Consider the following 24,556-nt stretch of genomic DNA (forward strand, 5'->3'; position numbering starts at 1 on the left):
GCTAATGATATTACTCGTTCCTTACGTGTAGATAGTATAGTAAATGGGTCAGCATAACGTGCCAATAATTGCCTATAGGTACTTACATATATCCTTGACGATTTTGCGTCGCACTTATTTATGATATTACGCTCTATTAACACGAAATACGCGCGCAAAATCACTGTTTATTTACAAAAGAGTACGACAAAGGCCATGTTTCTGACGTTTCCGCGTTCAAAATTCGAAAATTTTAATTTTTTAAATCCCTGATGGCAAAGATATTGATTGTGCGGCGCGCGGCCGCGCGGTCTGTCACGGAATGAAGGCAGTCGGGGTGCGCGCGTTTTCCACGATTTCCCGCCACTGACAAGGGTAGGTTTGGCGTAGCACGAAGAAAATTCCACCCTTTTCCGTTAACTACAGCGCTGAAATTCAATTGATAGAAGTGTCTGGCGTTCGTCAATTAACACCCGCATCTACGTTGGATTTTTTTATCACTTTAAGCAGCGTCTGTAGTATTTCCGTATTTGTAGTAGCTGAAATGTAAACGGATTTTAGATAGAATATAAATTAAAATAAATCCTTTACAATGACCAAGTTTAATGACATATTGCAAAGAACATTAATTGTCTATTATTATTTATTAGTTACTATACTATTAAGTAATAAAGAGACGACAGTTTTCTGTCTGTTAGTGTTACTTCCACATGTTACTACTAATAAACCTTAACAGTATTTACCTAAGGGAATATACCCATACTACGTGACCCATTTGGGGGGGGGGGGGATCCCCTAGTCTTCAAAATACTACGCTCGGTTACAAGAGGGGGGAGGGGGTCTAGACTTTTGTCACGTACTCAATTTCAAAAATTTTTTTGTATGACGAGAAATGTCATATGAAAAATTTTTCTCGACATTTTATACTTGACACTGGCATTTATTATGGTTATTTATAGCCAAAAATTATTCTTCTCAATACCACATAAACAATTGTAGGGGGGGGTTGCAAAAAATCTTAAAAAGTCAGTTAGCCGCTGAACCGATTTAGATAAAATCAGTTATGGTGACACTTTCCGAGATAGATCTCGGGAAAATGACAGACTAAATAGTAAATACCTATAGTTATTATTCACACGTATAATTATAATGGTTCGATCCTATTTAAATACAACCACACAACGTTCAAAGTTTCAAACAAAGCCTTCGAATCTTTGAAGGTGTCAGAAAACAAAAAGTGTTTGCAAACACACTGAGTGTACTCACGTACTTAATTACTACATTATGGGGTTGCATGCGAGGGTGGCCCTAACCAGCCCCAACTTGTGGGGAATAGACCCCTTGTGAATTGTTCACTGTAACGTGCACGCTTACTATGAGCATTATACCCATATACTTATAACTTACGTATAAGGCGGTATAGGTATCGAGTGGATAAACGTGGCCAAAAGATTTTTTTTTTTGGGATAGGTAGGACACAAAGTTTAAGTTAAACGCGTTAGGGTAGCAAAGACGAAGAGAGACCGTCAGCGCGGCGTAGGAGAGAAAGTAATATCCCATCCCACCAAAAAGATTTCTTGTAAAATGTTGCCAAGATGACCACATAAGGTTTACCCTGTGAAAAAGATATGAGATCTCATGTAGATTGTAGAGCCAAGCTTCTAAATCTAAATACCCGAACTCTACTGACCCTAACTTAAACAAATTCTACATATCAGTAAATATGTAAGGCTTCGCCGTTTCGCTACCGTCGCGAAGGTGATGCGAATATTTAGTTTTAATCTGAAGTTGGTAACGAAACAGCCGAGCCTTACATATTTACTGATATGCAGAATCTGTTTAAGCTAGGGTGGGGTAGTAGAGTTAGGCCATGTATATTCAGAAGGTTGGCTCTACGTGAAATCTCATTTAATCTTTTTCACAGGGTACCTAAACCTTATGTGGTCATCTCGGCAACATTTTACAAGAAATGTTTTTGGTGGGATTTCAGTTCTTTTTGTAATAGACCGGGAGCTGGTGACACAAAATTCTTAGTCATTTTTACTAGTATGGCGGATCTTCAAGAGTCTAATTACGTAAAGGCAAAAAGGAAAATTATGGTCATAGCGCTCGCACTGGTGGCCCAAACGCGTGGGCGTTAATCGAACGCGTTGGATAAATAACGAGTGTCGAACGATTTGTTCCACAAAAATGCTTGTATTTTCAGATAGTCGAAAAAAAGAAGTAGGCGGTAGCGTAATGCCATACTTCTCGGGTGTGGCTTACAGCCCGCCATACCGACGCGAATACATTAATTTAAATAAAACAATTGATTATTAAACCATTTGCATCAGGCTAATTTTGAAACTAATTAGGTATGCCACGCTCCATACAAAAAGGTTCGAACTCTTTTGTTCGATAACTTTTTGCCATCTTGTTGGTAGGGACATGATCCCATTGCTGTAAAAATTTTGAGGATTCTGATGAAAAAACTGCGACAAGTGGCTTTGGCAGTCCTCTTGTGTATCAACCTGACACTGCCTAAGGAATTCTGCAGCGACCGAAACAAGTGGAAATCTGAAGGTGCAAGGTATGGACTATACGGCGGATGCATTAACACCTCCCAGCCAAACTCCCGTAATTTTTGCTGACTGGCTAAAGATGTGTGAGGTCTAGCGTTATCATGGTGAAAAACCACACACCTTCTGTTGGTTAATTCCGGCCGCTTTCTCTCAACTTCTTGCTTCACTCTCATCAGTTGTTCGCAGTACAGTTCAGAATCGATGGTCCTGCTGGCAGTAACAGCTCATACAGCCTTATTAATAAATACAGACTAGAGCAAGAATAACTTTACTCCTAGGCTTAAGGAAAGAGTAATAAAATTCAGTATGTATTAATAAACATGGAGTAAGGAAGGAGTAAACTAATCCGAATCTACTCTCGGAATAAAAGTTAGTCCTTCACACTACCTAGTTTAAGGAGAGATTTAAGTAGTATAGAACAAAGGTGTATTTTGACATTTGAAAAAAAAACATTGGAACAAAAAATAACACGACCCAACATTTTATAGGTACCATGTCTAACGTTCGTAAAAACTTACTTTTTCATCTTCATCCCAATTACTGGAACGAATACGTTTTGTTTGTTCGCTCATTGTATTTGATAATTTACAATAAGAAATTAATAATATTATATTTTATTTAAAATATGATAATATTTATTATTGTAAATTATCAAATAAATATAATAATATTTAATTATAAATTATCAAATAAATATAATAATATTTATTATTATAAATCATCAAATACAATGAGCGAACAAAAAAAAGTTTATCCCAATTACTAGAACGAATACGTTGTTTGTTTGCTCATTGTATTCGATAATTTATATATTTTATTTGTTTTCAACACATATTCGAAGTACAAAACTCCAAATAAGTAACGTTGCAAACTTGCACAAAATAACAGTACTAACAAAAACAAAGAACAAAACAGTAAACTCCTTAGCACCACATGCACGGCATGCACCACAGCAAAACCCGCACATATTTTTGAATTTTGAAATAATAACAGGCAAAGTATGTTGACTGTCAGTGTCATAAATGTCATTTCTGACGTTAGTTTATTCCCTCAGTGACACTATTTACTTTTAAATTGGAAAAGTTGCCATAATGCACTCCATAATCCCGATGTAAGGAATGTATTGTTACTCCAAGCTTACTCCACGTTTATAAATAAAAATTTATTACCAGAGCTAAGTCGGCCTTACTCCTGGATTAACAACTCCGAGTGTAAGGACGGATTATGCTGAGTGTAGGCCATTTTTATTAATAAGACCGATAATGAATAATGCCCTTCCAATCCCACCACACATCAACCTTGTTGCGAGTTAACCCGGGTTTCGCCACAGTCTGTGAAGCCTGACTGGCCTTTGACCACGATCTTTTTCGCTCGTTCTTGTCGTACGTGATCCACTTTTCATCACCAGTTATCAGCTTCTTCAAAAATGGTTCGGTTTCATTACGGAGTTTTGCCGGGAATGTGAAAGAGTGATGTTGTGTTTACTGTTTTTGTATTATTTTCCTAAAATTATTATGTTATTTGAGTTTTTAATATGTAATATTGGTAGGATATTAACCATTAGATATTCGTTATCGTGTACAAGCGAAGGAAAGTGATGCAATATCCAGAAAACCTATTTTGTGTTCCCTCCAAAACTCCATCGAAAGTTTCAATAAAGCGTCTACCACTTTACTTCGAATCGACCGACTTGACTTCTTGACTGTATTGACTTTTACTTAGGCTTTGACTAGAGTCTAGAGCTAGACATTAGACCTGACAATAAAGAAAAACGATGCTGAAAATTGTATAATAGAATATTGTTTTCCCGCCATAATATACTCGACACTGGCCATGGTTAAGAAAAAAAAAAGAAGGAGAAGAACATCAAATTCAAAATTCGAATTACTTGTCAGTTGTCAATAATTTTTAACGGTCTCGCGCACGCACAAGTTTATTTGTTTTGGTTTATAAATAACTATAAAAGTAAACTAAGCTTAAAGAATAATATGGCCACGTTATTAGATCAAGTAACAGAACTGGAAAACAAGATAAAGAACCATGACGCTTACGGAACATCGTAAGTCTCAAACTTTATGTTGAAGTAAAAAATATTTCTTCACTGCAAGTTCTAGTGCAAAATGAAAGTTACATGCAAAAACAAGCTATAATTGTTTACTTGTTGTTTACTGTTTAGCCTAATACGAAGCTAATATTAAACTTATTGCTGTTTTTTCCTGTTCTTTATATTTATTTTTATCTTTTTTAGATACAAGTGGTCTCCAAGAGACTTTGAACTTGGAAAAGCTTTAGGACAAGGTAAATTCGGACATGTGCACGTAGCACGGGAGAAGAAGACACAATTTTTAGTTGCCATTAAAGCGCTATTTAAATCTCAGATAGTCGGCTCAAAGTGTGAGAGACAAGTTCTTAGAGAAATTGAAATTCAGTCTCACTTAAAGTAAGTTATTTGGCCTCGTGTTGACCTAGTGCAGGGGTCACCAAATGGCGGACCGCGGTCCGCATCCAGACCGCTGACATATTGTGTGCGGACCAAGCATGTTCGAAGATGATCTTCGTTCATCTCGGGACTTCAACATCTCCACGATTTAATTTCATCAATCAGTCTATAGCTTGCAACAATATTTCACTCCAAACTTCAGAGAGATAATTAGCTACAAAAATGGTTACTTACTTACTTTTCTCATTGAAATCCAAATAAATACCTTTGTAATTTCAGTAATTACCTACCTTTGTTTAATCATTTTTATTATAAAATGTGTGGACCGCGAAGGTCATTTCATGTCTTAAAATGGACCCCGAGTGAAACTAAATGGTGACCCCTGACCTAGTACTAATGATATTATTATTTCTATGATGTCTGCTCGCTGTGTAGGAGTCAGGCTACCGCTTCCTAAATGGTGCTAATAGTAATATTACATAGTAATATATATACTATTTCATAGTAACTACATATTACTATCAAATAGTAGTTATTAACACCTCTATTGTGGGTATCGCAGACACAATTGTTATGTGGCAGCTAACTGTTACTTGGGAATTAATGGGTTAAAATTACTGAAAGACTATTAGTTTTTGTCCTGACAACGCTGGTGCAATAAACTGCTATTGTTTTATTAATTGTGTAGTTAATGTGCAACATTGAGGTTGGTAAAATTTTAACATTTAGGTCAAAAACACAAAGTATAAACCTTTCTTTTAAATCGCTTAATCTTTACTTACTTTTATATGTAATAAATTTTCAGACACCCCAACATTCTCCGCTTACTCACCTGGTTCCATGATGAACGAAGAATATACCTGGTGCTAGAGTTTGCAGCTGGTGGAGAGCTATATAAGCACCTCACTAACGCACCATGTGGTCGCTTTCCGGAACGCACTGCTGCCAGATACATCTATCAGGTATTATTTAGATTGCAGTCTCTTAGCGGGCCTGTCAATGATCGATTTTATTGTGTAATATTATTGACTGTCTAGGGTTGATATTGAATGCGCCCGCCTTTTAATCTTATCGTCAAAAAATTTTTTCAATAATATTGCACAATAAAATTATGTCTTGGGTCGGAATTACTAAATGATACACGAAACAGAAATGTAATAAAAGTAAAGTTTTTGCTATTCAAAAATAATGCATGATGTTGCAACACAAATGTAAGGCTTACAACCAAGAAAAGGATCAGTAGCTCTACCATGAGTTTAAAGATATAATTTTTATCGATATTCAATACAGACTACATAAATATTCAGTGTGGCAAATTTTACAGTGTCTCTAGCAGTCACTTGCGGAACTAAAATTACCATACTAAATACTTACATAGTTGGTATCAATTAGTATCGATAAATACTATAGATTTCAACTCATGGTAAAGCTACTGTCCCACAGCAATAACACATAGCATATGCCCATTGCCCTATGGTCAATGTGTAGGGGTAGGTCCATAGCATATCTATCATCAAAATAGTTTTTTTCTTAAAATATCATTGATTTTTCCAGGTTGCCGATGCTGTTGACTACTGCCACCAACACCATGTTATACACAGAGATATAAAGCCAGAGAACATACTTGTGTCCTCTGATGGTGATTTAAAATTAGCTGACTTTGGGTGGTCAGTGCATGCACCATCGGAAAGGTATGATGCCATAAATATTTCTATATAGATATTGTGTTTCATAAACAATATCTATTAATCCTCAGCAATCATAGTTTTTATTCTTAAAATTTCATTAAAATTAATAAATTCTTAAAATTGAATTTTGTTTTTTACAGGCGCAAGACAATGTGTGGCACTCTAGATTACCTACCTCCAGAAATGATCAAAAGAGAGGTGTATGACGTGTCCGTAGATCACTGGTGTATTGGAGTACTGTTGTATGAATTTCTCGTTGGAAAACCACCTTTTGAAAGTGAGGGCCAAAGCAGTACCTACACAAGAATATTGACTTTAGACATGACTTATCCCAAATATGTTCCTGAAGGAGCCAAAGATTTAATATCTAAGGTAAAATATAGCTTGACAATATGTAATCTATAGTCAGTCTGTTACCCAAACTGCTGAACTGATTTTGATGGGTATGGAGACACTTTAAGTCCAGGGGAAAGAACATAAGGTACAATTCCGTGCATCAAATGTACGGAATTTGATGCATTTTCATGCACTGACTATTGTCGCGTGCGGCCGACGACAGTCGTAGGTCGCGCGCGGCCGCGATCGATCGCGATGCATGGAATTGTAAATACTATTTATTCCGTTCTTCCGCTATAAACTAATTTCCTAATTTATTTATTTTTTGTTCTTGTAGAGTGCAAATATCTATGAATAGTCCCTAAACAAAACAATTCATATTTTAAAACTTTTACTTGACTGATGCCTGTTTTCACCAACGGTCTCCTAATGCTAAGTGTCCCCTAGCGATCTTTGCGGGTCAAATATCTCTTAAAACAAACACATTAAAAAAAAAAGTAATGTTTTGCGAAAGTTCTTACGCCCTAAGGACAAACGTGACACCATGGGCGTACCGAGGGGGGGGGGGCAGGGGGGGCAGCTGGATCATGTTGACGTCCCTACTAAGTACTTTTATCTATAAAAATTAAAAATTACGAAAACTAATTTTTGCCATTTGTTTGCAATACAATATTTTTACAACTAAAAATTATGAATTTTTTATTTTTTATAAGCACCTACCTAATGAAAAATCTGATTTGCCCCCCCCTGGCCCAGAACCTGGGTAATTTGCCCCCCCCTGGCACCAGAACCTGGGTAATTTGCCCCCCCCCCCCCCCCCCCCGGGCCAGAACCTGGGTACGCCCATGCGTGACACACTAAAATTCGTAAAATCTTGAAGGATATGCACCCTTAATGGCCGCTAGGGGACCACTTAGCATTAGGAGGCGGTTGGTGAAAACAGGCACCAGTCATTCTTTTGGCTAATTTAGGTAGTGTCGTTTATGGAAAAACTCAATACAGCAGACCCCCGCTAATCCGGCGCCCCTTGTAATCCGACATGCCTATTAGGTTAATTTAGGTACATAAACATTATTTTGCCCTATCTTTATTAAGGTACGTAATTTTTTTTTTGTTACAATGCAGTTACGGTTACAGCTTATTGATCAGAACCTTAGTAAATAACTACATATCATTTTCCTACAGCTTTAGGAAAATGATTTGTAGTTCAGATGAAACCTTAATGATTTTAAGGTATTGTAATGTGTAAAAATGTATGGAGTACTCTATAATCCAACAAATCTGCTAATCCAACACGGCCGTGCAAAATGTTTGTCGGATTAGTGTGGGTCTACTTATTGAATCACCAATGATTAATCCATGAATTTTTTTACAGCTCTTAAGACAATCAAGCAAAGAAAGGCTGCCATTGGAAGGAGTTAAGAACCATTTTTGGGTGCAAAAATTTCGCAATTAACGATTTTTTCATTGTAGACGTAGATAGTACTTGCTATTATTATTGTCCACAAAGTCCACATACATTATTGCGAGAAATGAGAATATATTTTATTCTTTTCATGAATTTATTATTTAATTTCTGAGTAATAAATATGTATGATATTTTAATTTATAACAAATTTTATTTCAACAATTCTTTATATACTTTTTCTTATAATTATAAAAACAGTATAGTCAGTAACCAAACACAAATTTGTTCATTGACTAAAGCTATATGTAATTGCCTTTCGCGAGTAAAAAACTCGCAAAAATTTCACTAAATTGGAAAGAGATAATGCGTGAGTAGAAAAGTAGTGATGGGTCAATGTCCGAATTTATCTGTCATCTGCGAACAATTAAGGCTGCGTCTCCACCAGAGATGTGTTGCGTTTTTGAGAACCAATAGAATCGCTTCATTGACGTGAGCTCGCCATGACATTGCGCAGCGCGGCGATGATCAAAACACATTCCTCGCAACACATCTCTGGTGGAAACGCAGCCTAAAACTGCAAGAGCAACACTTAAGTTAGAATAATATGTTATAGAAGTATTACATATTGGAGTTTTTTCACATTCAAGTATTAATTTTGCTTGTTCAAAGGAATCTGTACATTTCACAATTGGTAGCCAAAATCTTTGATCCATTTGAGTCCATCCCTGCTGCTTCCTGCTGGCTTATACTCCAGGCCGATCCAGTCATTGTACCCATTCTTTTGGATCTCTTTCAATATGTATTGATAGTTTATCTCTCCATCAGTGTCAGGTTCATTACGATTTGGCACTTGGGCTATCTGAAATATTAATCAGTTATGTTAAGTTTAAGGAATATTTTATTATTAACTTAAAACCAATGAGTTTCTAAAATACTAGAGTAGCAATGTCTTACAAAAGATTCTCAGAAATGCGTAACCACTTTTTTGTTTGTTCAAAAGACAATGTCCAGTCATATATTCGTTATGTCATTATGTATGTGAGATATGCCTGCAGGCATCTTCGAAGTGGCAACGCGTTGCTACCGTAAACTTCCAATCTAGTTACGTTAGTAACATAGAATATCATTGCTTAAAACATCACCAGTTTAAAAAAAAAATAGTATTCATGTAAATAATGGAAAATTTTATAGTTTTATACTGATTGATTTTAATATTTAAAGCAAAAACAGGAAAGAACATCAATTGTTTCGTTGTTAAAAAAAAATATATAAAATATGGCATAATGAGTCTTGTATCTTGTACTATCAGAGAAGTTTACTAGGGACCTACATAGTTTGGTTGTGGTACATCAAACCCAGCTGACATTACAATAATTAATGATTAACATTGAATTGACATGATCTGACCAAATTATGTGGGTCTGTCGACTGCCTAGGAATCCATTTCCTCGATGGTATAATAATTACCTGAACATGACCAACATATGGCATGAGATCTTTGATGTTGTAGGAGAGGTCACCGCAAATGTGCTGAAGATGGAAAATATCCAATTGCAGCTTCAGATGCTCACTGTTGATCCTCTTGATTATTTCTACAGCTGTAACAATAAAGGTATGTATTATTATATAAAATAACAATAATTGGTAAATCTTGGGTAATTTGTGGTTGATAACAAATAGGAAATATTACAGAAAGGTAATTAAAAAAGGTAAAAATTACAGAGGGTGCTACAAGCATAAACAGTAAATAATCCAGCCAAAATCCTTGTCATGTGAGAATAATGATATTTTCAAATGTCAAAATGTCCTATTTTATCACCATCTTAATTACATTAATGCTTCAACTCCCAAGCGGAGTCCATAATCGAGGGATTAAAGGTTTTTAAGAGGGAATAGAAGTTCTTGACATATGACATAGTTAAAAAAATAAGATTTCAAACTGACCTTTTCCATAATCACTCAAGAAATATTTAGGCACTGAGTGTTGGTTTATAGGTTCAATAACACCAACTATATTATCATTTTTCAGCAGATTAGCTGCGTATTTAAGATTATTTTCATATGTCTCCCAGTTCTTTGCTGACACTGTGTCTAGTTTTCCTGCCATGATATGTATTTTCTTAGCTCCAACAGCCTTTGCGTAGTCTATGGTTGTTTTCAAGTTATCTCTAAATTCATTTTCCTTGCCTGGCACTGCCGTTACTCCTAATTCTCCTTTAGAGAGATCACCTATAAAAACAATAACAAATTAACAAGCACTTATTCTTCAATCACAACTTGCATAAATCGAAATACAATGTTCCATTATAACTTCTAAACTTCTTTTTAGACGTGGGAGAGCCATGCTTCGGCACGAATGGGCTGGCTTGACCGGAGAAATACCATGTTCACACAGAAAACCAGCATGAAACAGAGCTTGCGCTGTGTTTCGCCAAGTGAGTGAGTTTACTGGAGGCCCAATCCCCTTCCCTACCTTCCCCTATTTTATTCCCTTCCCATCCCTACTCTCCCCTATTACCCTATTCCCTTTTAAAAGGACGGCAACGCACCTGCAGCTCTTCTGATTCTTCGAGTGTCCATGGGCGAGGGAAGTTGCTTCCCATCAGGTAACCCGTTTGCTCATTTGCCCCCTTATTTAAAGAAATAAAAACTGCTGATCCAATTTCAATGAATGTGGTATCAATAGATTCACATACTTAATGGCTTAGTAAAATAGTTTTTCCAATTTACAAAGTCTAGTTTCTTACCATTAAAAACATACCTGTTTTAAGGTTGATTAAGACTTGCTCAACTCCTGAGTTCTCTTTAGCCTGTTTGACTTCTTCTAACGTATGGCCAAAAGGAAAACCTGTCTCCACGGCCTTAAAACCGGCTTCTTTAGCCAATGCATATCTTTCTAGAATAGATACGCCTTCCGTAAACATAAAAGAAAGATTCGCGCAGAACTTCATTGTGATATTACGAATTGAGACTGACAAACAAATCGCACGATACTTATATTCTTATCTGTTATCAGTCATATCAAACAGCTACCGCAAAGAGGTCAACAGTAGTACAAAACATAACCAAAAACAAACAGAAACCGCAGAAATTTTAAATATCATGTCGGTTTTCTGGCGATAGACAGTTCTATGGCCGTAAGATTGTTTTGAGCGATTTTATAATAGGTATAATAAAATAAAGGATTAATTAAATAAATTAAGAAGAAAAATTAATAATAAAATATTTTTATTTTGGCTCAGTGACGAACAACCAAATACCAATAGGTCAAATATATACTAGTAATCTGTGCAATAGGTACTATACTCAAGGAGGTGACGAATGACAGCAAACGTCAAAAAACAAGGCATGTAAAATCATTACAGTTCGACAAGGCTACAATTGAACGTGGCGAGAAAAGGAACTATACTCGGCGCGGCGAACCTTGATCCCTATGACACTGACATTGGTGTGTTCTTGGATCTTGCCAAGGCATTCGACACGGTCTCCGTTCCTATATTACTAAACAAACTTGAACGCATAGGTATTCGTGGTGTCGTACATGACTTGTTAAGAAATTTTTTGACAAATCGCAAGCAAAGAGTAAAGATTGCTGACTGCTACAGCTCTGATTTACTAGTCACATATGGCGTCCCACAGGGGAGTGTCCTTGGTCCTAGCCTCTTTCTTATATACATAAATGATTTGTGCGAACTTAAGATTCCCAATTGTAAAATTTTCACATATGCAGATGACACTGCCTTATTGTTCTGTGGAGATACTTGGGAAGAGGCTAGGAACAAGGCAGAAGAGGGCATCCATGTAGTTGGCGAATGGTTGAACAGCAACTCACTTACCTTGAACGTCACTAAATCAAAAATAATAACTTTCGGTATGTCTAAGCGTAATTTACCTAATGATTATAATGTAAAGGCTCATACATGCAATATGGTAGATGCGCGAGAAACCACTTGCCAATGCTTGCCACTAACAAGAAGTCAGTCGCTTCTTTACTTAGGTGTGACCCTCGACCAGACATTAGTATGGAGGGATCATATAAATTTAATCTCAAAACGCGCTAGGAAATTGATTTATATTTTTAAACAGTTGCGACACATAGCGGACCTTAAATTGCTTAAAACAGTATACTATGCCTTGGCACAATCCATAATGACATACTGTATCGCATCGTGGGGAGGTACACATAAAAATATAATATTGATTTTAGAGCGCGCACAAAGGGCTATACTCAAAGTTATGACATTTAAACCGTTCAGGTACCCCACATCCGAACTATATTTAGAATGTGATGTTTTGTCAATTAGACAATTATTTATTAAAGAAACTGTGGTAGTCCAGCACTCTAAAATTAATTATTCTAAAGTAGAATCATCATCTCGCAATAAGAGTAAAGTTTGTCCAACAATTCAAATTAAAACCAGTTTCATTAGAAAATTTCAATCCTATTTGGGGCCTATGCTATACAACAAAATAAACTCTTCTATTGATATTTACCATTTATGTTCCAAAAAATGTAAAGAAAAAATTACCACTTACTTGAAATCACTAAGTTACGATGAATGCGAAAATTTGTTCCTAACTGTCACATAATATTGTGCGTACTGTTACATATTATATATTAGTAGTACCAAGTACTGTACCTAGTGGCAAAGTTTCCGATCCCAAGACATAGTTTCGTAGGGCTAGGTACAATACGACTGAACATTAATTTAATATTATAATATGTTAGTATTATTATTTTAAATATTATCTATGTACCTACACTAATAACACCACTCCTCAAAAATATTTTATAAATGTCACGACTTCATAGTTGTCGTGGTCGCACCGTTTTTTCAATATGAACCAGCACAAAAATGTGTACAAATTTAATTGTACCCTCATATCGTAGCCTTGTCAATACTATTGTGTTATAAAATAATTATTTTGCAACGTAATTATTCGAGTTGTTTTTTTCTTTAACATTAACAGTTATTTGTATGTGCAATTAGACTTTTAAGTTTTAATACAATAGTGCGAAACTGTCTCAATAGTCAACAATACCTATAAAATGTTCTATGAGTGATGACTGTAATTTCCGAAAGTGATTGAGTATTGTGTAACTATTTTGTGAGGAAGAAACTGGCATCTAAGATACAGGCTCAGCCTAGTTTAGATGCCAAGGGAACCAGCATATTTTTCTGTAAGTTATTGAATCACAAATATCAAAACTTTTCCTTACTTCTTAACTAAACAAATGTCTTACAAATCCGTTCTTACTAACACATTCTAACCTTTAAGTTATAATGGTTTGTTTAATTAGGGTTTATAAAATAGTGTGCGAATAATGTGTGAGTAGGATGTAACTGTTTGAACCCGCACACATAAATATGATAAATTAGGTACTTACTTACAATTCACAATGATAATTATTGTTGTATCCTAGTGTAGTGAGTATAGATGTACCTAGTGGCAAAGTTTCCGATCCCAAGAAGTCATTCGTAGGGCTAGGTACAGTATTGTGAGTACATACGTTGGTACGTAAGTAGAATGATATACATTGACTATTATTAGTAGCATGTGTCAATCATTGGATATGAGAAGTACCTAATAATTGTGGGAAAACCTTGATGTCGACATTGTTTACTTCAAAGTATTATTATTTTATTACTTACTTATTTTGCAAAATATCTTATATGAGTGAATGTGTATCATAATGCAATGTGCCTGCATACAATAAATATGGGTATACTTATTGTACGGTGAAGACATAATGTATGTACCTGGGGACTACTATTTACTAACAAAAAATTATAAGTAACTATACTTATTATGATACTGATGCACAGCTGACTCTCCTTTGCCTGCTGCATTGATCACATATAGGTAGTGTTGTTTATGATTTGTATATCAGATAGTGTTTGTATGTCTTATCCTTGATTATTCGCACATGGTTTTTTTTTTTTTGAGTCTATGTAAATAAGAAAGTTTATTTTGTAACTGTATGAATCTGTAAAATTTGTGAATGTGTATTTGTGTTGCAAAAATAAATATTATTATTATTATTATATTATTAAATAGTCAGTACTCAAGATACATCTCGGTCTCAAGACACAGTTCAGGCTCTGTGATTGGTTGGCTGTCAAAATTTGGACTAATCACAGAGCTGAACCGCGTCTTGAGACCGGGTCGCATCTTAAGTACTGACTATTTATACCAGCCTAAGACTTAAGTAAACACAGGGACAGGGAATAAGATGTAGGGTTCACTGTTGGTTCTCCGCTAAACTCACTCACTAGACGAAACACAGCGCAAGCGCTGTTTCACGTCGGTTTTCTGTGGGTCTGTGGTCTCTCATAGCTAACTTTTTATTAGTCACATACTTGTGGCAAATAAAAGTGGCATTTTATACTATTTTTTATTTTGTATCTAGCTTAAGAAACGGGGATATCTCATACTAACATCCCCCCTCTATATCAAAGGGATGGGATAGGTTAGGTTGGGTTTGATAATTTTTTTGTTGTTTTTGTACTAATAGTAGGTTACATACCAAATTTCAGCTTTCTCAGACTTCAGGAAGTACCCTAACAATTTTGATGATCGGTGAGTCAGTGCCAGAAATGTGGGATTTTGGACACCTATAAAATCTAAAGTATAATAGTAACAATATTCAAACTTTGCGCATTTAATTATTATACTCATGCCATTATATCTGCAAAATTTCAACTATCTGGCATTATCCAAACCAAAGTTACAAGAGTTCAAAAATACGACGAAACGTTTCGAGAAAAGGTAGTGCCCTTGCGCGCTTCGCTTGGCTCATCTTGGCGGGGGCACTCCCGTGCACCCAGATATTATGTAGGCAAAAATACTTCACTGTCCATTGAAATAATAATACAACCGTAGATGTTTATACTTCAATTTATTTATTATAACATGAAATGTATTACAATAAACAGTAAATATAAAGTACAACACAGCACATAACCTAAAATAAAGTAATAAAAAAGTAACCAATGTCACTGGATATCTATTCAATACATAAACGTGTGTTGGCACACTTAAAAATGAAACAATCTCATTTTTCTCTTATTATAAAAATCTTATAGCTATCCTAATTATTGTTTCAAGCACTATATAAAAAGCCTAAAACTAATGTTTTACAACACACAGACCCTGTAACCTACAGTGTTATATTTTATTGAAAATGGCTTTGGTTATAAAACTAGTATAAAGGTGGGGGAGGATGTGAAACATCGTACAAAAATGAAGGTCACACAAGTAAGGGCCGTATATTATTAATTACGTGATTTATTTAATGGACTGACCCTCTTTTTAACCCCCTACTCGAAATGGATGGTAGGCGATAGCCCCTAATACAAAATATATATTCGCAGCGGGTAGCTTTTAAGGATTTGCTGTCCTTATCTGTCAAATGACGTTTCCAAAGAGCCAGACAGAGAGAAGCATACCTTGTATAGTAATTGTTGTTCTCTGTGTAAAAATATATGATATTTCTATTAGTACGGGTTTAAGTTAACGTATTTTTTTATTTTGTTGGATTAAAAAGTTACTTGTGAGACCAATGTTAATTATGAAGTATAAAACTAGATAAATGCGTGTTTTGGTATAAAAACTAATGCTGGCTTCTCACTTTGCACCATGATGGACAAACTTATGTACAGTTGCATAGGTCTTTAATTGCTGATAATCGATGTAGATTGGGCATCATGGAGGCAATTATGGTTTTCCATCGTGGTCCAACGTAAGAGGAGCGATATTTGCAGCAAAGGCCATCGTGACAGAAAATTAAAATATAGACTTATTTCTAAACTAACAGAGGTAATCACGGTTAAGATAAATTTATAAATTAGTAGTTGTTTTTGATATTAACACAGCCATGTTTATGCCTATAGATAACTAATTCTAGCGTACTAAATAAATATAGTAGGACTTATAGCTATGGAATTTTAAATTTTAGACAACATTTTGAGCATTACGCTACCCTGTTACAATTTTAGAAAAAAAATCAGTCGATAATATACGGTACGGTATGGTACGGCTACACTTCGGTTCAATGAATGTTACATAACTGATTTTGACATGTCAAACACTTAATAAATTGTTAAAGTTAAGTTAACATTAAATGTTTCTGAGTGCGACCGTAAGATAGAAAAGTATAAACCTACAAGAATATATGTTAGGAGTATCCAATCATAATAATGATTATGAAGTTGAGTAATTGTATTAATATTGAAAAAACATACATAGGTACTTAATTATGTATATTTGTATCGGATTTTAAAATTGGCATTGTGTATTTTTAGTTTAATATGTTGACACAAAATTTTAAGCTCCTATGAAAAAAAAAACTAGCAAGGAATACTATAGTTGTACTATCGATAAAATTTTCCCGTATGGCGGGCTTACGAGATTTGTGCCTAATTCTGATTTCTGAGTTACAATTTATACTGTGAATTCTGATACAAAGTTATTAAACAGTAGCATATCTCAGTAAATAAGACTATCACTTTGATTATTCAGTTTATATATGTACTTAAAGATAAGAGCACACAGAAGCTGCATTGATAAGCAATCTCGGTTCTTAAGCATAATTTCAAAGTCTTAAAATAGTACCAGAAAGCACCAATCATAATAATATTTACATTTTAAGCAGTTTTTTAAACCAGCTGTTTGAAAAGTGGGATTGATACAAATAAGTTTTTTGTCGCTTTCCACATTGACCATAAACTTTGAATCAGCAGATATGTAGGTGGCTAAGAATATTTGAGTAAGCTATATAAGTTAGCTATATTGTATCTTTAGATATAATATTTTAGAGATTCAATATAAAATTAGGACACGACGTTTGCCTCATTTGTATCATTCCCCCATTTAATGTTTTATAAAACGTTGTTTTTCTAAGCATTACCACTCCACTAAGCGCAAAGACACCGGCGCTTTTGGTGACAGAAGGAAGTCGAATTGTATGTCCAGTTCTCCGTCAAACTCTACCCGCCAATGTTGTAAAATCTGAAATAAGTATAGTTTCTTTTTAATACGTAAATTATTAACGAAAAATAAATTCAAAAACCCTAGTTTCATGCGAATACTTTTATTAATATTTATTTTATAAAAAACCGGCGGATGTGTTGTACCCTGTTGTACTCCCATAACTCAAATGCCACGGGCCATTTAGGCTCTTGGTTAAATGCTCTTCTAAACAGATTATTATATCGTCACCCTCTTTTAAGCATGTAATATACTTAACTCAAGACTCAAGTCCTTAAAATTTACCTTTGCAAGTATCAAATGCAGTTCTAACTCCACGAATCGTTTTCCGGGACACATTCGCTTCCCGCGCCCAAAGGGTGCCACCAGCGATGCGGCGTGCGGCTCTCGCACGCTCAGCCATCTCTCAGGCAGGTATTCTGTGGCTCGCCAGAAGTTCTCTTCCCTCCTGCAAGCGGCCCCCGTGTGGGCTAGCACAAACGTCTGAAAAGAGGTTGCCACAATTAAGTAGCTGAAGAGTATAATGTACTATCAGAGAAAATGATTACAGGCAAATGGCGGATTTTTTTTGTCGAATTTCGTTAAGTCTACATCACGATCACGAATAACTTTGACTTGACATTAGTCATAACTCATAACTCGTAAGTCCTAACCCAACAAATTATTATTATGGGTCTGTCAACTGTCAACTCAACCCATCTCAGGATATAGGGCAACTGCTAGTTATTTATATTATTACGCGTATATGTTTCGTTGTTCAAATAATTGGATAACAATAAAGGTTCTCGCTTCAAACTTGCTTTAACACCCTTACCCCAGCTGGTATGCAGTACCCTGCAGTGTGTAAAGGCGCGTCTAGTAGCCGGGCTAGAAACGGCGCAGTCGGTAGGAGGCGGAACGCTTCGTTCGTCGCCGCGCGGATAGATGGCGCTGCTGCAAGCTCCTCGAGCCGCAGAGTGTCAACAGATGGCAGCTCTGAGCGGATCTTCTGCTGCCAATCAGGCCGCCCGCTCAGCAGATAGAGTAGGAATATGAGACTGTTTGCCAGCTGTAACGAAACAGCCTTAGATTAATTTAAATTTTAAATGTAAATACATTAATATATCTACCATACGGGAAATACTCATATATTAAAAATTGGTCTCAGGTCGGTCAGCTACATAAAATACATTTATTAAATTGCGACAAAAGTATTGTTGCAACTTGCAAGCATTCAAGGAATTCCAAAATTCTCACTACAAATCGCTCGTAGATGGCGTTACGAGTCTGATTCAGTATAAAATCACAAATAGCCTGTCGAGGTTAATTACTACAATGATGACGGGTTTGGAATACTTATTGTACCTAGGGGCTAGGTACTATCAGGTAAATTTATTTATAGGCGAACCTACGTAATTTAGTCGGGTGTCACAGAACAATCACTTATTGATTTCGGTAACAAACCGGTTAAATAATGTAGGTCTGTCATCTGAATTCTGAATCAATTTCTTTGTTGGTCCTATCAAAATACGATGAAGCGTTCGCGTTCAATGCTGACATTGAAAGATTCTTGATAAGAATTTAAAAAAAGGTCACTTGCCGTTTCAATGCCGGCGGTGATAAAGTCGATGACTGCTGCCTTCTTGTCGCGCACGTCAAGTTCAGGGTTGGAGAGGATCTTGAGGAAGATCTCCTGCATGCCGTCGCTGGCAGAACCCTTGGCGCGGGCCTTCGCCTCCTCCATCAGCTCTGATACTATCCTGAAATAGAGCTTGGTTAGTTTGGCCACAAAAAACTTGCGATTTACAATCACAATACGTAATTCGACTCGGATTCGGAAACTTCATCACCACCTCCACTAAACGCTCGCCGCGCTAGCAGCGACGGATTAAGACTACTTGATGCCCTAAGCAATCCATGCTTGCCTCCCTATCTGAATCTCAACTAGAATCGGTCTTTGAACCTTTACTCTTCTGGTACCCCCTCAGACTTTGATGAAGGGTTAATCCTTCACTGCGCGTTAGGCATTGACCAATGACCGCTCGGTAAAGTTTCCGAATCCTAGTCGAACGGAAATCGTGAATCGCCCTATAGTTCCTTGTCTTGTTTTGTACTTTTGTAGTAGACAGTAGTAAGATTTATCCTTAGAACAACTCCGAATCTAATATCCAATTCCCTTTTATTTAACGCCCCTCAGTGGCAGCCTTATCCATTGTGAGGCTCCGGGTGGAAGGTCTTTGCGAGGTCCTGGGCAGCAGGTCTTTGCGAGTTCCTTTGTCTTCCGCAAAATTACCTTGCGAGGCCCCTGCAAGAGCGAGGCCCCGGGCGATTGCGCTGTTCGCCACCCCCTAAAGCCGCCACTGACGCCCCTTATACCCTTATACCTAAAAAACACAAGTTGGTAGCCTTACCAACTGCAACTCACGTATGTATAGTCTCCTCGCTCTTCACAAATGTCTTATAGAGGGTGGTAGGGGCGAACTTCCACAGTGGGGTGCCGTAGTAGGAGTCTCTCTGGGCCCTGAAGTGGGTCTTCACTGCTGATGCGAGATTAGCGGCGCGCCCTGACATCCACCTCTCCAGGAAGCCCAGGCGAGTCCCCAGCATTAGCGCGCAGACGGCTGTAAGAAGAGAGATTGGAATTTGGATTAATAAGGGTATTGTCAGCGTAGAAACGGTATCAAAGTTATAGACAAACATATACTTACAAGATGTAACAAAACAAAGAGATAATACTAATTTAGAGTGTATACTGTGTACGTGTTACTTGGAGAGAGTGTTACACCTGTAGCCTTAGCACGGCCACCATTAGAAATGCGAAAGTATGGACAAACTGTGGAGATAAACTTAAGGTAGTGTTCCAATCTTTTTTCGTTCCCAAAAATTCAATTAAAATGCCACTTTATGACAGACTATAGTCCTAAAAATTCAAATAATATCCTGCTCTATGACATATACTATAGTCTGTCATAAAGTGGCATTTTAATTGAATTTTTGTTGGTCGCGATTGGCCGCGGTAAAGATCGGAACGGCACCTTTAGTTTATGTCCACAGTTTGTCCATACTTTCGTATTTCTACTGGTGGCCGTGCTAAGGCTACTGTATATCTACGGAAGAATAGACGAAGTTTTCCCCAAAATCTGTGAGTGTTTCTATTCTTTCGCATTTCTTCTTTAGCCAAACGCAGTAGAATAGACAAAGTGATAGGTTGATCAAAGACATCAGTCAGTTTTTCCCACAATCTGTCAGTGTTTCTTTTTTTTCACAATTCTACTTTAGCCATATTAAACCTGCAGCTGTTGTTAGCGCACAAAATGGTCGTACAAAAAACTAGCGTTAAATATTGCAATGCTCAAGAGTCAAGAGATCGATGTATAGGTAAACCCATAAAGTTAATTTACCTTCTTTTTTTTTATCGTTGGGGGAATGCATTTACGCATCCCCGGGGCCTGGGGAGGACCACCGAGGTATGTGGGACTCCCCGGGGCGGACGTAATATCCGCACCCAGGACTACCCACTAAAACCCCAACGGTGTTCCTGCTCCTGAAGGTGGGACTACGGGAAACGCGTAATACACGACCGCAGCCCCACCACCTCTGCCTCTTCGGGCTCCACTCGTGGAAACACCACATTCCGCGACGATGCACTGGAACACCTAGCGCATCGTGGCCTACCCGGGACTCGATTTCATGGGCGACGGCAGCCCCATGCCGACGCCCCGAGCTCCCTCGCTAAGGCGGGACGTTGCGACCATGTCTGGCCCTTGGTCTCCGCCTCGGCCTTCTCCGAGGAAAAGTTAATATACCTAGCGGAATAGAGCAACAATCTCGAGCTGTCAAACGGAACCAAAATTGGTTTTATCTGTGTGTAAAAATATGTGTACGTATACACTTACACAAGTATGATTGAACATGAATTCTATGAGATTAAATTGTCAACGCGCGGCACGTGCCGATTGGACGTCAAAAAAAGAGTGCTGCTGTCATGTATCACACGTCTCTTTTTACCACGCAGTGTTACTGATAGTGACATCTCGCTTGCTCAGGCCTTTGTTTCTCTATTCCGCTAGGTATATTAACTTTATGGGTAAACCGTAAATGTAGGTAATCTAACGCATAATAGTGGATTATTTCTTAAAGAAAATTGATTTTGTTACAAAATTAATTGGTTCTTGAAATTAATTCAGGTGTTGTGGGCTTTAAAAGTAGCGCTACCATCAGCTAATAGCACCGCTCGTTTATCTCCCATTGAAAATCGATACTGATGCAATATACTACGATTACATTGACATAATAGATATTATCAATATTCAATTATTTCTAATGCCCTAGTAACCGTACTGTGGCCCTACTAAATTAGATCTTAGCCTCGCTCTACTATATCTAAGGACAACCTCTAGAAGACCTTTTATCGAAGACCTAGTTTTCATATAGATGCACTAATAAAATCAAAATTGGAGTTGAGAGGTTATCGTCCTATTGTATGATAAGGTACCTCTATCTACTATGGGTCCATTCATAAATAGGTGGACGAAATACGCAGACACAATAATTATGTTCTATTCTCGTTCTATTAAAAGTTGTAGCTTTTTTAATGAAACTTAAACGGACAGATTGCCTACTAATTTTGAGAGGAAGTTAAAGATCGGTCGGAATAATATAATCCTCTCTCAATGAACGCCAAGAAGACCGATCTCCTGCTACTCGCATCCAACATGGGCCCGCAACTAAACGGAGATCGTCATCCCACCTAGTTGGAAGTCGACCTACACCCCGATTACCTAGCCTTGGTCAACATTCCAGAGTAAGTTTGCTCCAGCCTATGTCCAGCAGTGGACGACTATAGGCTGATAATATGATGATAATGATGATGAATATAATCCGATGAAATTAAAACTAAATGGCATAATTTTATTGATAGCTGCAACTTAACATTCACATCCATCTCAAACCTAAGTCCTAACCGATTTTGCTGAATTTTGGTATGGAGATACTTTGAGTCCCGGGAAAGGACATAGGATACTTTTTACCTTGGAAAAATGTTCCGTAGCCGGCGGCTACCTAGCCGCACGATAATCAATAAACTAATTTTCATCAATCTATCAATCATCTAGTACCTAAGGCAAGAAGCTATTTACTTTAACCCATCAATCCCCAAGCGGCACCCGGCTGTCGCATAACAATTAAAAATCTATTGTGTCTGCAATTCCCATGATCGAGGTAAGTATTAAAAAATATTGTTATACGTGGGAGAGCCATGCTTCGGCACGAATGGGCCAGCTCGACCGGAGAAATACCACGTTGTCACAGAAAACCGGCGTGAAACAGCACTTGTGCTGTGTTTCCCTGAGTGAGTGAGTTTACCGGAGGCCCAATTCTCTTCCCTATCCTCCCTATTCCCTTCCCTTCCCTTCCCTACCCTCCCCTATTACCCTATTCCCTCTTAAAAGGCCGGCAACGCACCTGCAGCTCTTCTGATGCTGCGAATGTCCATGGGCGACGGAAGTTGCTTTCCATCAGGTGACCCGTTTGCTCGTTTGCCCCCTTATTTCATTTAATATTTCATTCAGTATATATAATATTATATTAAGTTTAATTTTTAAAAAGTGATTTTACTTTTAATAAAAAATATGTTTCGCACGGTTAGTGTTAGTTAGCTCTATGTAAGACCTACGCTAACGAGTCGTAAGTTGACCCTATAGTTTATACGATGCAAGTGATAACTGAAATACTAACTAGTAAAGTGATACCAAATGCATCAAATAGGGCTACCAACGACTAGCCAGTTAAAAAGAATTAACAAACTTATAAGGTAGTCAATTCAAATAATAATTAAAATACATACGTAATTAGAAACACAAAGTCGTAAACTGCCAAAAATCATAACTCCCCTTCCTTTAGCTTCTGTCTTATAAAATTATGGCAGCAAACTAAGTTGTAAACTAAGTACTCTACACTAGACAACAGAAGACGACAATAAACCCGATGTTTGAGAACGGATCAAAAATATTGACGAAGTATATGTAATTGATTGTACTGTTGGTTCTTGGTGGAAATTCATGTTGAATACTAATAAAACACTATTTTTCGTGCACTTTTTCCACTATATAGTGGAAAAAGTGCACGAAAAATAGTGTTTTATTAGAATATATTGACGAAGCACAGGCTCTACTTAAAGCTAGTTTCAGATTACGCTAATATAATATAGTACACTGTACAGTGTGAACGTGTCCATAACAATGTAATGGTGCGCGCAGCGCGATAGTCTTGTGCTATGAGCTATACAGGGTGCAATTAAACCTTCTTGTCAAATTTTGATATATTAGTCCTTGTTGAAAATAAAAATACACGTATTTTTTCTTTTATAATTACTCAGTACTAAAATGTTGAGAAATAGCTTCCGTAAGTTATCCTAAAAAACACTACAATTAATGGACATGTTGCGTCGCCCGCAAGTGATGTGACCCCGCGCGCGCGCCTCCCGCCGTGTTACCCGTTCTATTCTCGTTCTATTAAAAGTTGTAGCTTTTTTAATGAAACTTAAACGGACAGATTGCCTACTAATTCTGAGAGGAAGTTAAAGATCGGTCGGAATAATATAATCCTCTCTCAATGAACGCCAAGAAGACCGATCTCCTGCTACTCGCATCCAACATGGGCCCGCAACTAAACGGAGATCGTCATCCCACCTAGTTGGAAGTCGACCTACACCCCGATTACCTAGCCTTGGTCAACATTCCAGAGTAAGTTTACTCCAGCCTATGTCCAGCTGTGGACGACTATAGGCTGATAATATGATGATAATGATGATGAATATAATCCGATGAAATTAAAACTAAATGGCATCATTTTATTGATAGCTGCAACTTAACATTCACATCCATCTCAAACCTAAGTCCTAACCGATTTTCCTGAATTTTGGTATGGAGATACTTTGAGTCCCGGGAAAGGACATAGGATACTTTTTATCTTGGAAAAATGTTCCGTAGCCGGCGGCTACCTAGCACGATAATCTACAATTAATGGACATGTTGCGTCGCCCGCAAGTGATGTGACCCCGCGCGCGCGCCTCCCGCCGTGTTACCCCCTGTTATGACCTCGCGCCGCGAGTGACCGTTCTGCAACGATTTAAAATGGGATAAAATATGTTAATAAAAAAATATAACACCCAATT

At 37.2% G+C, this 24,556-nt stretch overlaps 4 protein-coding genes across 11 annotated transcripts in view; 1 reads left to right on the forward strand and 3 right to left on the reverse strand.

Moving 5' to 3' along the window:
* LOC121736018 overlaps nt 1-286 on the reverse strand; it is an 87,803-nt gene extending 87,517 nt beyond the window's left edge. For all 6 annotated transcript variants that reach the window (XR_006036959.1, XM_042127048.1, XM_042127047.1 and 3 more), the window contains exon 1: nt 87-286. The gene's annotated coding sequence lies outside the window, so the exon portion shown is untranslated. The remainder of the gene's footprint in view (nt 1-86) is intronic.
* A 4,166-nt stretch (nt 287-4,452) lies between these two features.
* LOC121736021 (aurora kinase B-like) lies at nt 4,453-8,565 on the forward strand. Its single transcript, XM_042127053.1, has 6 exons — nt 4,453-4,599; nt 4,789-4,980; nt 5,786-5,942; nt 6,535-6,671; nt 6,809-7,040; nt 8,380-8,565. The coding sequence occupies exons 1-6, from the start codon at nt 4,529-4,531 to the stop codon at nt 8,458-8,460; spliced, it is 870 nt and encodes a 289-aa protein (XP_041982987.1). The 5' UTR covers nt 4,453-4,528; the 3' UTR covers nt 8,461-8,565.
* Nucleotides 8,566-8,656: 91 nt separating this feature from the next.
* LOC121736022 (putative hydroxypyruvate isomerase) lies at nt 8,657-23,466 on the reverse strand. 2 transcript variants are annotated; one of them, XM_042127055.1, is made up of 6 exons: nt 23,462-23,466; nt 21,271-21,273; nt 11,174-11,364; nt 10,357-10,641; nt 9,880-10,010; nt 8,657-9,271 (listed from the first exon to the last, which is right to left on the reverse strand). In XM_042127055.1, the coding sequence occupies exons 3-6, from the start codon at nt 11,361-11,363 to the stop codon at nt 9,095-9,097; spliced, it is 783 nt and encodes a 260-aa protein (XP_041982989.1). In that variant the 5' UTR covers nt 11,364; nt 21,271-21,273; nt 23,462-23,466; the 3' UTR covers nt 8,657-9,094. The 2 variants fall into 2 exon arrangements, with proteins under 2 accessions (XP_041982989.1, XP_041982988.1); XM_042127054.1 differs by lacking the exons at nt 21,271-21,273; nt 23,462-23,466 and having other exon boundaries at nt 11,174-11,591.
* Nucleotides 17,206-24,556, reverse strand: part of LOC121736020 (ecdysone 20-monooxygenase) — a 58,695-nt gene continuing 51,344 nt past the window's right edge. For both annotated transcript variants that reach the window (XM_042127051.1, XM_042127052.1), the window contains 5 exons: nt 19,808-20,003; nt 18,983-19,142; nt 18,218-18,451; nt 17,689-17,886; nt 17,206-17,424 (listed from right to left, as the gene is read on the reverse strand). In XM_042127051.1, the coding sequence (XP_041982985.1) occupies nt 17,320-17,424; nt 17,689-17,886; nt 18,218-18,451; nt 18,983-19,142; nt 19,808-20,003 (893 nt within the window). In that variant the 3' untranslated portion in view covers nt 17,206-17,319. The remainder of the gene's footprint in view (nt 17,425-17,688; nt 17,887-18,217; nt 18,452-18,982; nt 19,143-19,807; nt 20,004-24,556) is intronic.

The sequence above is a fragment of the Aricia agestis genome, chromosome 18 (assembly GCF_905147365.1).
Source record: "Aricia agestis chromosome 18, ilAriAges1.1, whole genome shotgun sequence".
Classification (NCBI taxonomy): domain Eukaryota; kingdom Metazoa; phylum Arthropoda; class Insecta; order Lepidoptera; family Lycaenidae; genus Aricia; species Aricia agestis.